At 37.8% G+C, this 19,387-nt stretch overlaps 1 protein-coding gene across 1 annotated transcript; it reads right to left on the minus strand.

Moving 5' to 3' along the window:
• Positions 1–5,815: 5,815 nt before the first annotated feature.
• On the minus strand, positions 5,816–17,113 carry LOC108976054 (ATP-binding cassette sub-family A member 3-like). Its single transcript, XM_018944965.1, has 11 exons — positions 16,784–17,113; positions 16,112–16,697; positions 15,911–16,054; positions 12,744–13,982; positions 11,289–12,133; positions 10,858–11,210; positions 7,349–7,684; positions 7,159–7,285; positions 6,899–7,093; positions 6,101–6,817; positions 5,816–6,030 (listed from the first exon to the last, which is right to left on the minus strand). Exons 1-11 carry the CDS (start codon positions 17,095–17,097, stop codon positions 5,847–5,849), a joined length of 5,040 nt encoding a protein of 1,679 aa, XP_018800510.1. The 5' UTR covers positions 17,098–17,113; the 3' UTR covers positions 5,816–5,846.
• Positions 17,114–19,387: the final 2,274 nt, after the last annotated feature.

Consider the following 19,387-nt stretch of genomic DNA (forward strand, 5'->3'; position numbering starts at 1 on the left):
CAGTAGAACTATGTATAGTATGGCCAGTATAAGCTAAACTAACCTTTGTATAATTTGCATATATTAAACTTATGGCTTAACACCTGTTCAAAGTGAAAGATGCAAGCTCACACACAAAARAAACCCTAAAGCTAAATTTTGTTATGAACAATATAATAGTTTTTAAAGAAGTTACTAACATATTTTCCTCCTAATAACCTGGGCTATTTGTTTAGGCATGGATACAAATGTTTTGAAGATAATTTTTATTAATTTCCTCACACCACACAGTTTCTATAATTTCTTTCATTTCTTTTAGATTTATCTCTTAACTTTTTGGTCCTATAATGCCAGTAGTTCTCAACTAGATTGAGATCTAGACTGTTTCCTGGTGAGAAAATCAACTCCGTAAAAATCTTTTAGATTTGTAACCCATAAGTGTTTGCATTGAATTATTGAAAAATTGGATTTAATAATTTTATGATTTAGTTACCGTTATGTTAGTATGTTCAAACAGTTAGCCAATTCGAAATTCACAATCTTTTAAGAATAATAAGCAGCCCAACATTAAGCTTGGTTATAACCCCCGCAGCATTAAACAGGCCGATCTGATCTTATTTGTGCGATTTCAGCCGCTTTTTCTTCATTCGATTAATGAGAAATAGTTTTTTGACTGGACGTCGAGCTTGTAATCTAAGATTAATCAGGACGTTTTACATAGAACGTTGGTATTTTTTACACCAATAGATTCATAAAATATTGAATTGATCGTTCCAGCATGTTCAAAGTGATCAGTAGAGCACCTCCGTTTAATTCGTCGTTCATGACGAGGTTTTACTTTTTTCGAATGCCAGCTCACCTTTTTTTGATTTAAAGCATTAACATTAATACACCTTTTAATAATATTTGACGTTTCGATAATTTATTTTACAYACTTCACTTTACGTTCATACAAAATTATTTTGTGAATTTTTTTTGGWGTTTTTGTCGGTAACAACCGCTTTCGGACGTCCCCAACTGTCTTCGGTGCTCATTTCAATTGGCATACCAATTAATGGTTGAGTTTTCTGGGGGCAGTGTTCGGAAACTCGTCRTAAAGCCAAGTGTTTTCTTTAACTATATTTTTACCCTCCAAAAAGCAATATTTTATCARCACGCGAAATTCACTTTTATCCAYTTTTTTCACAATAACRATGCTTCACTCAACATGTCATAWTTCMCAAACTAATGAYCCGACAGGAATAACTAAAAATTAAATGGATTTCATTCTAGTAGCTCCATCTATTTGTCAGGTCTTTCAATTGACCTGTTAAGTTTCAGCTCAAAAATTATAAAAAATATTGCTTGTTAGTTTAATTATTTTACTATTCGCTATATGTATAATGAAATCTAATCTTTTTTCTTACATTTCAATAAAAAAAAACTAAGAAACATCTGTAAATAACTCAGTTTTTCTAAGACTTGATTCAATTTCATTTAGCCAAAATAACATACAYATGTATACACATTTATTTATTTTTCCGCTTTGGTAAACAAATTTCTGGCATGCTAGAACTTCTGAAATGACATATTGCCTTAAGAAAATTGATTTCTCGGAGTACATTTAATTCCAGGCTTTCTTTTCTTTGTGAAGTCATCAGTTTCAGAGGAATTAATTTCTGTTGGATGCATCCATATACTTTCAACATACTTAAATATCATATTAAAATATAAAAAATAAGCAAAGCACTAAGAATAATGTTAACAGCCACCATTTGTAACTACTCCAGATTTTCTTTGAGAGAAGCAAACATACTTTTTCTATCTGCCAAAAACAGGGATTAAAGATAAACGTTTGTCAAGCGCTCAAACGCTTGTGTTGCACATTGCAAATATAACTTTAAGCATTATTATGATTAATATGAAAAACTGTTTGTGCAAAAAGCAAACCACAATGAAATATAAAATGTGCTTGCAACAGTTGCGTGCAACATGAGGGCAAAGTTATTAATCTGCAAAGAAATAATGAAAAAGTAAGTGCCACTGCTGCAGCGCCACATTGACAGCAACTAAAACAATAATATATAATTACATATATGTGAGCGCATAATTATATACGCACACATATGCAAACATATATTGCACACATAAACCAGCAACCGTGTGCTGCAGCTGTAAGTAAATATACGCACTTCTTTTCTTGCCACTCATAACTTGCGCAACTTTTGCCAAATAGCGAACTTAAACTTTTGCACCTGGTGCAGAGGTGAGCCGATATGTAACGGCGCAGATTATACACATTCTCCCAGCTATATGTGTGTATGTGCATGTTTGTGGCATGCTTTTAAGCAGCGGCAGCAGTGAGTTCTGAATGACAAAAAGTACTTTCTGGAAATTTCAGCGCTGACTGCAGCGTAAAAACGCTCAACAAACTGCAAACCAAATCAACTTGCTAACTGTCTGCGCGTGAGTGTGTGTGTGTGTGTCAGTGTTGCAACTGCACTTGTAGCCTTGCAGCAAACKTGCCGGTGTTTTTAGTTATTTGCTCTGTTTTTTTTATTCATTTTCTGAAACAATTTATTTTCGAAAAACCCTTTTGTTGTTTATCCTCTGCATTTTTAGTGTTTTTTAGCGCGCTAGAAATTATGCAGCGTACGCTGGCGGCATCTGCGAGAACGTATGCTCCTCCACTTGTCTAACCACCTTGGCTCGCAACACATGCATTTGCAGCTTAGGGCGTGGCTTTTGTGTTTAATAGCGTGGAAGATATTTGTGTGCTCTTTCTCTTCCTTCCATTTTTCYTTCTCCCTTCAAACTGTATGGTTCATTGTGTTCTTGTGTTGCCATTCTTTCTTGCTTTGCTCTTGTTCACTGTCTCTTGCAATTTTTTCTGTGTTGCAACTCCAGCTTCTCGATTCTTTGTGTTTTGTAACGATGTACTTGTCATTAAACGTTGTTATGTATTTATGTTCCTGTATGTTTGTGGTGTTCTGGACTTGCCATTACGCTCACTCTACTTTATTGCTATTACCTTTTAGTTGCATGTCATGTTGCATACTTTGTTTTTGTTTACGGAATAGGTTATGTTCTGCTTAAGCGCCGCTGCTCTTTTCCCCGCAGCAACTTCACTCAGCATTACTTTTGATGCTTCTACTTTGCTCTGCCTTCGTCTAAAATTGTTACATTTTGTATTTTTGATTTGTTCCTTTTTTTCTTTTAGTGTGTTTTACTGTTTTGTGTGCAACATCTGTGAACTCAATGACTTCTTTTGCGTTGCTCATAAAATTTGAGTAATTCCCTACATTAATTTCAAGTGGGTTTCGTAATATTATTCTTCAGTAGTCTACTCAGTGTGATTAATGTCATTCAATATTGCGCGGTTAAAATATTAGAGCATTTAGTGAAGAGATAATTATTTTTAAACAATTCATAATAAATTCCAAAGCAGCACAATTAGCAGGACCTAGACCTCGACGTTGGCATATAATACTGTGCCATTAAAATATTAGAATTTTATTTTGAATATAAGGCAATATAAGGACCAAGGCCTAAATCTAGACCTAGACCTGAACCTAGACCAAGAGTAAATCCAAAACCGAGCTTAGTCTAAGATAAGGATCAAAACCAAGAAGAAGATATTGACATTTACCTAGACCAAGACCGACACCTATGTATACTAATACCAATACCAATACCAATACCAATGCCAATGTTAATACCAATTCCAATTCCAATTTCAATACCAATACCATTAACAATACCAATACCAATACTACTACCAACACCAACACCAACACCAATACCAATTCCAATATCAATGCCAATACCAATTTAAATTCCAAAACCAATACCAACATCAATAACAATTCCAATACCAATACCAATATCAATACCAATTCCAATACCAATAACAATACCAAAATAAACACCAAGAACTAACACAAATCGTTCTTATATACATAGGTACTCTTATGAAACAATGAGACTTATAAATACAGGTATATAGCGATGGATAGGAATTAATCTTAACTAAATAAGAAATTAAGCATGGAATAGATCTCTCCATCGATTCGGTTAATTTGTGTTGCATTTCTTAATTAGGAGAAGRGACTATGGAACATGTATGCAATGACGTAAATTTTAATATTAAATTTKTGATAAATATTGTGCTTTCTGCCGCTGACAAACAACCCACAAAAGGCACTGTGGGAATGGTGTCGGGCAAAATTCGAGAAAGATGCTGTAAACAGCTAACTTTCTACACATCGAAAACTTTTGACGCAACTTAGAGCTGCAAGAAAGAAATTACTTCAACAAGTTTTAGCTAGGAAGTATGTTTATTGTTCACTTTTTAAGTATGAGAGGTTTGAAAGTCAAACGTTGATACCAAAACCACAACCTAGGAAGAGTTTTCGTGAGAAAGGACAAATGGAGGTACCGCCAGGAGTAACGCAATGTATTTTGCACACGAAAGTTGAGCAGACAAAACTAAAAAAGAAAGCTGTGAAATAAAATTGGGATTAAGTTCCCTTCTCTACCCTACCTTATATTGTAGTKAGATGTATTATTTCATCGTAATCTTTTGTTTTAATTGTTAGTATCAGAAGCATATTAATTTTCTAAAAAATATATCTCCCATTTATGTGAATTAAAGCGATCGGTTGGACAAAGGAACCTTAATCTCGGCCGTAAACATGTAACGCCTTTCACTATCCTTTTTCCATTTTTCCAACTACACCATCAACACACTTTCAAAGTGTTTGAAAGTGTTCATTATTGCTCGGTTGCCCTTTGTTCGCATTTTCTAGCTTGTCACACTGCAACGCTGCCTAAAACTAGCGCCGACGCACACTAAACGCCTCCCACCTTGAAGTGCATTAAGTATTCTGTGCTATGACACACSACCAGCGGTAAGTGCTGGGGTCCCAGAGCTGTAGCACAATTACGCAAAAAATGTGGCTTTCAACGTTGCTTTCCTTTTCAACTGAGCGTGGGAGTATTTGATAGCGGTGCTGTGCAATAATCCACGCTAATGTCTCTTGCATAATTTAAGGGCTTTTCGCACTTTGCTTAGCTGTGGCGAGAGCAACGGCGATGACAGTGTGGCGATAGTGCGGAGAAACTCAATTTATGTACGCCACATAGATAAATGAACGTTTATTATTGTTTTTTKTTTTTTTGTTTTTTTAACGGGAATGGTCGTTAAGCTATGCGGGTGGAAAATGTTTAAAGGTTTCGTTAGAATATACAGAGTTTTCGACAAAATAAAATAAGTTTGTATGAAGGGTAGACGGATGTCCGGAATGTCAATTTTTCAACGTAACGGGTTTTCTKAAAACCTGAGAGCTATACAATTATAAAATACACGAGTATAAGGGACTTTATCCGTATTAAGTAATCCCAAAATGTTTTAGAGTAGTGTAAAATTATATCTATCACCATCACTACATTTATAAGTAAGAAACGTACGGTTCGAGAGTGCTGCTTCCTGTGGCGTATTTAACCTAGAAGATAGCCAGAGCTTGGTACTAGAAGATGTAACTTTTCTCGGAGTACGAAGGAGGAAGGGTGACTCACGCCTTGAGTATAGGTGAAGGGTAAACATACCATACTTATACTTACACCTGGACTTAAACCTAGTCCTAGACCTAGTCCTAGACATAGACCTAAACCTAAACCTAGACCTAGACCTAGACTTAGACCTACACCTAGACCTAGACCTGGATCGATTCGATTTCGAACTAGCGCTACACTTAGACCAAAGCCTAAAGGAATTCCATATATTTCATACATATTATACCAAAAAACGAAAAATCATTTAATAATGAATTATGAGAAACTGAATTTTAAACACGCTTGAGATTATAACACAACTTCAAGAGAAATATTTAAGAGAACATCGATTTCGTAGCCTCCTCAGCAATCTGTTCGAATATGTAATTCATATTGAGCAAAGTGATCGACAAACTCTCAATATTCAGCTGAAATGAATTCAAGCGCAGTGTCTTAAATATAACAGCCAACGTCGTGCTCTGATATGGAATGACGAATTGCATAATAGTACCCTCTTGCCTACAAGTATAAAATCAGAAATAATATGACATTATGCATGTAAAAATTTACACTGCGCGACACMGCTTACACCAATCTCGAATTGGGAAATGTTTTGTCCATAAAAGCAGTTAAGCGGAAGTACACCTTCAATGTAACGCCGTGCGGCGTATGCACCTGCTTCTTCATACGCATCGAAACCGAGTAACCGGCTACCACCGCTTCAGCTACTTGCTCYGGTCGGCCGATATGCAACAGCTGACCTTCGTGCATTACCGCAATTTTTGTGCACAGTATCTCGGTATAAGTGTTCATAACGGATGTAATCGCTATGGCGGTGCCACGTTTACGCAAGCCATCGATCARACGATACAGTTGACGTCTGCCATGCGGGTCCACACTCCAACTAAAATTACCGATACACAAAAGTGCGGGCTTCTTTAGGATCGCTATGGAATAGGAAATGCGCTCTCTTATACCCGAACTACACTGTGACAAACGCATGTGAAAATGTGAGTGTAAGCCAAAATGTTTGGAGAAATCYTCAATGATATCGTTGATTTGATGGCGTGGGTAGCCATATAGTATGCAAAATGTCTTCAAAACTTGATAGCAAGTCATTTGTGGCTGTACGAAACTCACCGTGGGCACATAACCGATATGGGCGAGCGCTTTGTTACGCTCTTCCGTGATTTGTACACTATTAATGCAGACGCGTCCAAAACTTGGATGATACTGGCCCGAGATGAGTCTTAGCAAAGCATTAGTATAATTACAGTTAGTGCCGATGATACCGAACTTTTCACCGCTGCAAAGGTAAAAWAAACAGTTTTAAGGCGTATTTGGTATTTTTGTATTAATTGTGTGTGGTCTCATAAAGCATACTCACGGTTTAATTGTGAAAGATAGTCGATCCACCAAAAGTCTTCCCTTCCAAATGTAACCCAAGTTCTCACAGATTACGGAATAGTAATAGCGTAAACGGGGACGCAGTGTCTGCACATGTATTGCTTCGGCTGTGACGTTGTCCGGCTCGTTAGCGTGACTAGCATGTCGTCGCTTATATTCTTCTAATGCGCGCTCGCTAGGTAAATTGTCACATTCGTAATATGGCATTTCATTATTTTTTTTATTTTCTAAACTACTTACTAGTTGTCAAACGGTATGCTCGTCTTGAAGAAATACCTGTAYTCGTATACACATAATATGTACCAGGAGATAGCTATAATCATCCATAAGTAAAACATGTCTTCGTCCACAGAAATTTTAGGTGTTTCTGTATATATTAAAAATCACGTAATTAAGCAACTATTTGCTTAAAAAAAAGGTAACAACTTACCACAACAGTTCGGAATCCTTTGACAACGTCCCAAAACCACAGAAGCAATWTTTATATTTTCCACTTTGCAAACGTGATTGCGTACATTGAAGTCGTAGAGGTTCTCAATAGCTCGACAAAATGAATATAATGGAAATATTCGTGGTATGAATAGTAAATGATCGGCATAAGGTTTGAAGTCTCTGGAAAACACTATAAAGAACACAATRCCGATGACATGTATTGAGGAGATTTTCAAGTATGCGCCGAAACTGTTTTTAAAAAATAGCGCACTCAGCACATAGTTTGTCATAGCCACAGCAGTGCTCGCCAGCAGCAGCAAACCCAAACACCAGCCTGAAATGATAGCGTTAATGGTGATTAAGTACATTGAWTTGACTTCTTATTGCCAAGAATTGTCTTCAAAATAATTTCATACAAAACTTGCTTGTACTATCATACATACATTTTCGGTCAAACACATTCTAAAGCAAGTTTTGGCCCGTTACTTGTCATGCTGTCATATTCTACATTGCTAACATTGTTACTAATTATATTCTTTTTTTTATCAAAATTTCGACAATTGTTTCGAGTATCCTTTTACTGATATGTTGGTCTTTGTAGTATGATATCCGTACTTCCTTAAATTTCTACACTTGTCGTTCTTCACATATTCCTAAGTAAGCTATAAMACAGTTTATGTATTCAACATTTTCATCCAATACCTTTTGCCAGCTTGCAGGGAATAGATGGATTCTTTCCTTACTTCTTTACAGGTGTCGACATCGCTTACTCGATTATAGCCGAGTTAACAACAGCGCGYCAGTCGTTTCTTCTTTTCGCTATGTGGCGCCCATTGGAAACTCCAAGCGAATGCAGGTGCTTCTCCGCCTGGTCCTTCCAACGGAGTGAAGGTCTTCCTTTTCCTCTTCTTCCGCTAGCCGCTGTCTTTTCATTCGCTTAACTATGTTAATGTCGTTGGTATATCTAATACAGTTCATCTTTCCATCCAATGCGATATTCCTCGTGGCCAACGAGGTCGATAAATCCTTCGCAGAACCTTTTTCTTGAAAACTCGCAACGTCAACTCATCAGTTGTTGTCATCATCCAAGCATCTGCWCCATATATCATGACGGGAATAATAAGTGACTTATAGAGTTTGGTTTTTGTTCGTCGAGAGAGGTCTTTACTTCTCAATTGCCTACTCAGTCCGAAGTAGCACCTGTTAGCAAGAGTTATTCTGCGCAGGATTTCCAGGCTGGCATTGTTGGTGGTGTTTATACTGCTCCCAAGATACACGAAACTATCTASRACTTCAAAGTTATGACTGYCAACAGTGACGTGAGAGCCAAGTCGCGAGTGCTACGACTGTTTGTTTAATGACAGTAGTTATTTCGTCTTGCYCTTGTTCACTACCAGACCCATTCGCTTTGCTTCCTTGTCCAGTCTGGMGAAATCATGACAAACGGCGCGGGTGTTGAGGCCGATGATATCAATATCACAAAGCCGTATTAGATTTGCGGGGATGCCAAATTTCATGCTGTCCAAAGCAGCAAATCGACGAAGAGGTGGTGTGTGTCGATTCTCTTTTCACGGCTCGTTTTCAAGRTTTGGCGCAGATTATGGGATCTCTCTTTTTGTGGATTGGGCAGAGCACACTTAAATTACAATCATTGGGCATGCTTTCGTCCGACCATATTTTACAAAGAAGCTGATGCATGCTGCTTATCAGTTCTTCGCGGCCGTGTTTGAATAGCTCGGCCGGCAATCCATCAGCCCCCGCCGCTTTSTTGTTCTTCAGGCGGGTAATTGCTATTCGAACTTCTTCAAGGTCGGGCAAGYGAACGTCTGTTCCATCGTCAGCRATTGGGGAATCGGGTTCGCCTTCTCCTGGTGTTATACKTTCACTGCCATTCAGCAAGATGAAGAAGTGTTCCCTYCATAWTTTTAGTATACTTTTGCATCGGTCACTAGATGAYATTTGGGGGTTATCTTGAAACYTTCGGTTAGCCGACGCATKTTTTCGTAGAATTTTCRAGCATCACCCCTGTCGGCCAGCTTATCAAGCTCTTCATACTCACGCATTTCRGATTCCGMGCTCGTAAAATGTTTAATTCTTGCAGTTAAAAAGCTGTTTGAAGTCCTGATTTGAGATAAAAGTTCTCCCATCCAAAATTTTTTTCAGAAACCGGAACAAGTAATARCCCGAAGGTGCCAAATCTGGAGAATATGGTAGGTGAGGTAGCACCTCTTATTCAAGTCGCAAAGGCGTTTAGCGAGTGATCAAACTTATATGAGGTGTCCCATTATTATAGTGGAACTCTAMWCCTGGGTCAAACCACGTCAAGTGATCCAGGAAAATTTCGAAAAATCACAGATTTTGAAGATTAGYAGTTCATTAGGAAGGGAACTAAACGCATACCCCATGATATGAATATTTCGTCAAAATTCTTCTTTTTGTTAAAGTTATTGAAGGTTGAAATTTTGAGCATAGTAAAATTGTAAAGTTATTTTCTTAAAAACTATTGGAGATAAATCGATGAAATTTTGTCCTTTTGTTTAAACAATAATATTTTACATAATTTTTTGTTAAACAATTGAAATTTTTTAAGTGTTCTTCACCATAACAAAATTTAAAAGTATGTGACACAACGCGGAAAATATTCGTCGCCTGTAGCAACCAACTTCACTTCTTTGCGTTTGATAAGCAAATCACAGTCGTTTATGAGACGAAGTAAAGTTCGTTCTGAAAGAACATGAGCAACCCATATGTCAATCTTTGAAAATAATTCTTGATGTCTCATGTGCTTGTGAGCGGTCGACTTAGAAAAATATAATCTTTCAGCCATCTCTCGAATTGTTATTAGACCGACGACTCTATTTTATTTACTTCGGCTTCAAGAGTCTTTCTAGGACGAGGTACATCCTCAAGATCGAAATTACCGCGACAAAATTTTGCAAACCAATTTGGCATTGGAGTTCGTCCTCATTGCACAACTTTTGAGAGGGTCTACCATCTTCATTAGAACACCAAATAAAATTCAAAAAAATTTAAGACTATTTTTTATAGTCAAACCTCACTATATGAGCTGTTGTCAGTAGATGTCGTGGCTGTCGTATATCTCCAGGGCTACCAATCACATTGTATCTTTTTATATAATATATTATCGGAAAGGTGAGATTTTAAGCTTAATTTAATAAAATAAAGATCGAAAAAATCTTGCAGCTGTTCAAAAATTAGTGAAAACAATTAAGAAATTTGCTACCAGAATTGTACATTTTTGTTTAATTATTTATTATTATAAATATAAAAAAAAAATATATTGATTAGAGATACGAAAATAGTTTTTCGACTACCCAATATATATCGGTTAAGCGGTTAAATGGGGAATTGATAGTGAAAAAGTTGAATAAGCGAACAACTGCGCTTCAATATATATATCATATACATATAAGWATGTATATGWATATAGTARSCTTSAATGTTATTCTCATATAACAAAAATGCATTTTTCGGCATCATACTTACGGAAAAGTAGCGGTGTTATATATTTTGACGGCAACACCGACCAACCCAAGAATGTGATAATTGTCAAAGCAATGCAAATTTTGATTATATCAAAAATAAATATGGATATCCAATAATTAATTCCAGCCAAACCAGCCAAACGCTGTAAGCTTTCAAATTCGCTTATACGTTCCGAGACCAAATTGATGGAACGTACGGAGTACAAGTAACACATGATCAGCGCCATGTGGAACGCTATTCTGCTGCCCATATTGAAACGCATTGGAGATATCTCTCTCATGTTGACATTACTCTCTGGTGGCAATAAATCCAAGGAAACGTTTAGCTTAGCATTAGTTGTGTTCAGCAGGTCCCTGAAAAATTGTGTTAATATACAGTCATTCACTCATAAACCTTTATAATATAGKTTTCTGGTATCCTATTTTACTTACCAAAGGAACACATTGTGCAGAATGTCTAAAAGAATCGGTGCGACATTTGTCAAATATCCATTAAACCAGCCAATCACATGATTACGTATGGACAAGCCAAGTATCATGTTTACATTTAAATGACTTTGACCCTCCTCACGTTCGAGATTCATTATGTAATCATTAATGTATTGATTTTTAATGTTTTTTATCTTTATATTACTATTCCGCCAATACATATAGCGATTATATGTTTCGACAAAAGACTGCGTGGCACTGTCGGGCTCCGCTCCAATATTGAGCAGTGTAATTCCCTCTTTGTAGTCATTAATTCCGTTATCCAAAACCGGTACTATCTTCATATAAGGTATCATAACGGTTGCGCAGAAAAATAAGCAAAATATCGGTAGCACTGTAGCAATCAGAATATAGTATGTACTATTAATAATGAACAGTTTGTAAAACATTGCAATCCATTGATTATATAACTTTTCATAGACACTGACATTTCGATGAATATTTGTTTTCATGAAAAGTGCTTCTTCATTGCGGTCATCGGTAACAATGCTCTGACCATTGAAAATTCTATAGTAACGTTTACGGTCATCGTATGCGGGTCGCTCAGCACCCAGCTTACAAAAGAGTTCCTCAACTGGTGTCTCGATTATTGTTATATTGATGATGCCTAGTTCCTCCTTGGCGCTTTCCAATGCYCTGATCACAGTTTCGAGCACTTCAACGTTAGACGATTCAATGTGATAGGACAATTCCAGCACAAGGTCACAAGCGGCCACAATGTCYGGTATGAATTGGCTTAGCAGTTGGGTAACCTCCTCCGACTTACATTCTTCAGATTTGGATATAAGCTATTGATAATAGGTAACAAAAGTATTAATGATGAAATGAAAAACAATAAACAGAATGAAAGAAACTTCTCATCCTAACAATTTTTCGGAAATTGTTAAATTAAATTATAATTACTTGCGATAATAATCCATATCAAATGAGTTAAGTCGTTGAGTTTGAATAGCAGCTGTATGCTATAGTGGTCCGACTTTAACTATTCCGACAAACAAACTTTTATCCCAAAAACTGAGAGACCAGTCCGGATAAAGTCTAGGTCTCGATCTAGGTCTAAGTCTCAGTCTAGGTCCAGGTCTAGGTCCAGATCTAGGTCAAGCTGTATGTCTAGGTCTAGATGTATTTCTAGCTTAGTCCAGGTCTAGGTCTAGCTTTAGCTCTAGGTTTAGGTCTGGTTATTTAAAAATGTATATTTTACGAGAGCTATACACTATAGTGATCCGATAGCGGCGKTTCCGATAAACGAACGGCTCTTTGGAGAGAAAGGGATATACCGAAATTTCTTATCGATATTTCTAAAAAWGAGAGACTAGTTTACGTATATACCTACAGAGCAGAAATATGACTGACACGACAAGTAACAAAAGTAACTAGATGGATATTARGCAAACTTACCAAATGACAACCAAAGCAATACATGGATTTAAGAAACTGCGCAGTTCCGGAGCAACTCAAACGTCCTTGAGCCAACATAATAATGTTATCTGCATGTAACTCCGGTTCACGGCTTAAATTTGTCGATACCAATATAACACGTCCGAATTTTTCTCGTTCCAATAACTTCCAAATAAGTTTATAATCACACACATCCAATTTCAGCACAACATCGTCCAGTAGTACAATCTTACTGCCACCGATAAGCGCACAAGAAACAGCCAATTTGGTTCTCTGACCACATGTCAGATTTTCAGTAAGCGTATACTGTTCGCCATCAAGCTCTARAGCTACCAAATACTTATGCACTTCTTTAGTTAGATCAGTTGGATTTAGACCCTTCAAACGGCCAAATAACATCAGCTGATGTTTCACATACAGATTATAAAAGAGCAGCGAATCGTTGAAACAGATACCAATGAAATCGCGTGGACTGCCATATTCTTTATTTAGAGTGTCGCCCTTGAAATCGATTTTGCCCGACGTCGGTCGCTTAAAACCGGCAATAACTTCTAATAATGTGGTCTTGCCACTACCGTTATGACCCATCAGCATGGTGATTTCGTCCTCATACAAACTGAATGAAAGATCCTCAATAATAATTGTATCGCCGACTTGCACTGTGAGTGCCATCACATCCACGGCGGGTGCTTTATAATTTGCTCTAACCTCAAATATGATGGTTTTCGAAAATCKATTACTGTCTGTGCTGACACGTATGCGTTGAGGCTTGCGTTTAAATACTTTTGCCAATTTGTTCAAAGTTCGTCCAATAATCGGTGCGAATATGCCAATCAAAGCTTGAATTATGCTCGTACCACACATTATCAACGAGTAAGAGCCAATGCTGTAATAAACCGAATGCCCATCCTCTCTAAAGAAATTCGACCAGTTCAGACCGTCGTGAGTTTGAAGTCGAAATAAATTTTGCAATGCCAATGCAAATGCCGTATTGCCAAGTAAAGATATGTATGGATGTAATACATCGCTCAAGGGTGACGTATGATTGCCAATGGCAAATGGTGCATACAACATGATCCATATAATGGGTGCAGCGCAAATTGCCATATGAGAATTACGAAACAGTTTAAATATCATATAGCAGTAGCTGAGCGTATTTATGTTAAATGCGGTAAAGAGAGCAAATAAGCAAGTGTACGAAGATTTACTGAAGACACCGAAACCACTGTTCCAAGGAATCTGGAAATCAAGTAAGTAGTATARATGATTGTTAGCCGATAATAAATAATATTATAAAGAGGAAATAATTGGATTAATTGTTTCTTGACGGATTTGAAAAATTCTTTCACCGTTACGAAGCTGGAAAAGTTCCCGGTTTACAATAGTTAAACAAATTTTTTAGAAAAATGTAATTTTTTTCAACACGGTTCCCTTCAAGAATAATACACCGATAATAGCGACCCTCCAACTCTTCRATACAATTTTTAATTTACGATTTGTCCTTTGCCTTAAAATGGGCCTCAGTTTCCGCCATAACTTTTTCATACCACGAAAATTTCTTCCCAGCGGGAATTCTGAGAAGAAGAAATAGTCACTGGAGATCAGGTCWGGAGAAAACGGTGAATGCGGAAGTAATTCGAAGTCCGATTCATAGACTTTATCATAGACTTTATCATTTCTACTGATTACCCATCGTTTCTACAGACCTGTGCCACGGTGCATTGTTTTAGTAAAACAGCAGTTAATTGGACTGTAGCCCTCGCTCGCCTCATCGCGAGCTGTCTGTTCGGATGACTGTTGATTGGACTTCGAAGTAAAATATTGGAGCTATGTTTCATCAGTTATCACAGAACTTGTCCGGAAGTAATAAGATTGAGTCGATTTAAAAACATTTATTGAACCAATCGTTACATTTCTTTAAAAGCTTTCAAAATAGGCTCCTTCTGTGTTGAAGCATTAAAGGCGCCAGAGAAAGCATTCTCCGGAATAGCCTTTAGAGCCGAGGTACATGCTGCTTGGATTCCCTTTGTCGTCTCAAAATACTTGCCTTTCATCGACCTTTTCAAGCAAAGATACAAAAAAAGTCCACATCCGGGCTGTAGGGCGGCTGCAGAAGCGTTGGGATGCCGGCCTTGGTTAGGTAGCTATTCACAAGAAAGGCGAWGTGAGACGGAGCATGTTGTGGTGCAACTTCCAATCGGTTGCGATGTTTGATCGGAGCGGAATGACCCTCGTTTGAGTCTTGAGGAATTCTACGTAGAACTTAGCATTGATAGTTTGTTTAGGAGGAACACAGAATTTAATCGTGTACCTCTGCTCTAACAAACGCTGTATTGCGGCTTGCATTTTTCACAGAGACAAGTCGGGCGTAAATATTTGTCCTGACTCTCCARGTGCTCGTTCGTTAGCCAGGAACGTCCTCTACCGAATCCAGTCGGTGCGTGCACGCTCTGAAGTAAAGTCCCGGCGAAAGAAAATCAGTCATATTACTTTCTGAGCAAACCTTGCATTTCACTTTATAGCCATATAAAATTATTTTAATTACTTTTTTGTCAGTAACAACCACTCTTGGGCATCTAATTTATTCACCGTGTTCGTTTGAACTAAGCCTACCAATCCTCCGTTCATTTGCTGGGATAGTGTCCGGAAACTCGTCATCAAATCATGGTTTTTTCAACTGAATTTATTTCCCTCAAAAAGCAATATTTTAACAGCACGCAAAATTCTTTTTTATTCATTTTTTCAAAATAGAAAATGCTGCTTCAATCAAAATAATGTATTTCCCAAACAAATTACGCAATAGCTGTCAAATTAATATGAACCGGAAGGTTAAGGCTAACTAAAAATCATATGAATTTAATTCTACTAGCGCCGTCTATGTGTCAGACCGGAATTTTTCAAGTGTCCCTGTAAAATAAGATCTTCAACGTTTCCTTCTGGGAGTTACAAACTAGTAGTAGACTTAAGACGTATACCCTATTTAGTATATGAAAAAATTGTTCAAATCGAAACGCTATACAATTTGCTACCATTTTTTTTAAATATTTCAATTACGTATGCTTTCTATTGAATTATGCGCATATTTTTTTAATCCTGRCATATATCACTAATACTCAAAGTCTCATTTCATTTATGGTAATTAACTACTTTAACTGAACAATACATACCTTTAAAATTATTAACAGTAAAGTGGTGCTAATGGATATAGAAATCAGCGAGAACACAAACCAGCTGTAGAATTGTATGAAGTAGGTCACATCGAAAATCGCCAATAGCGAATGCAATTGGGCTTCACGCTCGTTGATTAGGATCTGAAAAGTATTTAGCGATTAGTCTTTTTTTCAMTTAGCACTTATTACTACTATTACCCGTAGCAAATACAAGAGGGTGCAAATATATGCCACAGCTAATACCAGCGATAAGCGTAGTTCCAATGCTTCGGAAAGTGGATCGTAATAATGTTCGGCTATTGGAAAGCGTCGCAGAAATAATTCATCGCTTAATGATTTGTTGCATGTTAAATAGATATAAGCTTCGGAAATGGTTTTCTGTATCAAAATGAAGCCTTCACCCAAATACGGCACGAAACCCATGTGACGCTCGTGCTTCTCAACATTTGGAAATAAATATCTGGTGTCCCATGTTTCGCCTATATATTCCTTATATAAACGCAATTCGCTGGGAAAAATAATTTTATACTCCAAACGATTCGGATATATGCCAATTTTATATATGGATTCCGATTCAATATTAAAGACACCTTCGTGAAAACAAATACCGGCCAGATAGTACTCAGTTGCCATCTTCGCGCGCAGTTCTTCACATGTTTTGAAACTAATATATTGATCACTTCTTAATTGTAATCTGTCCGTCAAGGCCATAATATTAACGATTGCCTCAAAATCGGGCGCATAGGCGATCACCAGCTGTGGTGCGTACACATTATACGACGGACTTCAAAGGAAAAACAAACTCAAATGCATTTTTGCAATAAATTAGCAAAAAAAATAAGATCTCAAAATTATAAACATGTTACTTACGCGCCCAAATATTTTTCAATTGCACTTTGACGTCCCACAATGATGTCCAACAGCCGTTTCCAATTTGCATCAATATCCTCGATTCGAAATGGCATGGCTGTTATGTGCTCAGCCGAAATATTAAACCGCAGTATGATGACAATGAGTGCACAAAGGCTCGGCATTAGCAACGCGACAAGAAACTCCCAACGCGTATTCCAGTGCATAAAGCAATCCTTCCARAACATCCATTTAAAGCGTAGCCAATTGTAGTTGGTCGGCTCCAATTCCTCCTCGGAGCGTCCGGTGCTCAGCGCTGAGCCGTCCGATGACATTTTCAAGCAGGGAATGTAGTGAAGCCTTCAAATCAAACAAATTGGGAAAAAATTTCTCCATGAAAAAAATTTAAAATTTAATTTGAATAATTGGCAGTTGAAACTATTTTTTTTTTTTGTTGCTTTCACAAGTGACAAAGTCACAGTTGCCCACAGTGGTGGGAAATAGTTTTTTCTGGTGCTTATGCGTATAACGTTAAGCAGATGTGTACCGAAATTTTTTAAATACATATGTTCATCATACATTACAGTTGCCTGCCACGGTGCTCAGCAGTAATTGAAGTTCAGTTTGTATGACTGCGATATGCTATAGTGATCCGATCTGAACACTTTTTTGATAATGTTCTGTGGCTGTGAGTAATAGTTTAGGTTATGTTAGGTTCAATGGCTGATCGCACTTGAAGTACTAATTGCAGATCACTCTGAAGCCATAAAAATAGAAACACTCCAATTCGAACWTATACATAAGCCAGCAAAACGTCTCTGGTCGATGAAAATTTACCCAGACTTAAATTGCTATTCCCACCAGTTCGGTGGAATATCTTAAAATCTGATTTCCCAAATGTTTGAGTCTTAACATTGTAAACGCGGGACATCAAGAAAAAAGTGTTGCAATGCTTCTGCCCCGTATTGCTTCATAAAACTTTCACAATTGGCGTCCAGAAAGATACTCAACCTTACGGCTAATATCCTGTTTAAACTCCCAAACCTAGTGAGAGGCTAACCTTACTGAGGTAAAACAACTTACTTGATCTCTTGCGATCAATTTTTTTGCCCAAAAGATGTTTGGACAGAGCATAAGCCGATTGTAGCCCAGTGCTACCCAAGTTCCCACGGCCGCAATCTAGGTCTGAAACTGAAGTTAGTAGAGCGTTGCTGACAGCATACTCCTCCATCATCGTTCCCCTCAAACTTTGACGCAATCATGAAGAAGCTCACTGCCCCTCTCCTCCAAAAGCTCTACCCACTGACAACTCCCACGAAGGTGTGTGGACGGAGAAAAAGCCCGCAAATTTTGGTTTGGTATCTCCATGATCCAAAACATTTRGTTAAAGTCAAATCGTCTGAGGATTTCCGAATATCCAGACATGTCTTAATTTAGAAACCTAGATTCTCTGAGTCTCGTACCCGTCCATACATCTTCCGCTGAAAATCTATATGTGCAAAATTACATTGAGAGTACTGGTTGGTGTGAATCTTTGAGGACCACAAATATTGAAAAACGCTTGCTTCTTTGCAAGAGGACTTTGCAAAGAAGCAAGCGTGGTCTTTTCTAGAGCCTTCCACTACACAAGCCCTCATAGAACATAATGGACTTGGAAGCCGTACGTCGTACAACCAGAAGTCTACTTTCGGTGAGTAATACTGAATATAAGATGTTTGTGCTTCGATTCAACCTCAAACCGTTAAGAATTGTTACAGCAGCTTCCGGCAAAACATTTTTGAAAACCCCTTAACCTCTAGGAAGGTTCAAACAGCGAAGTTTTTCAGCCTTTTGGTTATCTCAAGYCATGAAACGATCGTATGCAGGGCAGTATGACCTACCTTTCCGATAAGCTTGTTGCGCTCCTGTTAAGTGGTCTCTTGGCAGGGAACTCCTTATAAGCAGGTCTATCAGCCTCTCAAAAGTTTTCAGTAAGAAACTGACGCAAGATCTCTTACCAGCTTTCGGTTAATCTAAGTCTTATTAAAATCGCATAGAATCGGAGTGGAGGTCTTCCTCTTCCCTGCTTCCCCATAAAACTTTCGAATAAGCCTCAAGCCTCTTCACTATGTAGCAGGACGGGTATGATAAGTGACTTGTAGATTTTGGTTTTTATTCGCGGAAAGAGGACTTTACTTCCCAATTGCCTGGTTCCCAAATAGACCTCGATGTTATGACTGTCAACAGTGACGTGCGAGAAAAGTCGCGTGCGACGACTGTTTGCCTGATACTTTAATTCGGCTGTTGAAGCCAATAATATCATTTTTATCGGCATACGCCAGCGGCTGTACACTTTTACGGAAAATGGAATCAYGTATAGAAGTTCACGCAAGTAAGGAAAGTTCTCTGGCCGCTATTCACTTGAGAGTGACTAGAAACCAATCTCTTACATATGGCTCAAGCAGCTCACGACTTCCAGTCTTAGACGAAGTATCCTCTGGGTAATCTGGGTAATGTGAAAAGGCKAAACATTCCCAAAAGGAACACTCCCCGAAACAAAGGAAGAAAGCAGCCTCGGATGAGGGATTTCCCATGTAAAATAAACTCATGCTTATAAAATACCTGGTGAAAAATACGTTTCATAGA

Source organism: Bactrocera latifrons, unplaced genomic scaffold (genome assembly GCF_001853355.1).
Source record: "Bactrocera latifrons isolate USDA-ARS-PBARC rearing strain unplaced genomic scaffold, ASM185335v1 scaffold_72, whole genome shotgun sequence".
NCBI classification, from domain to species: Eukaryota; Metazoa; Arthropoda; class Insecta; order Diptera; family Tephritidae; genus Bactrocera; species Bactrocera latifrons.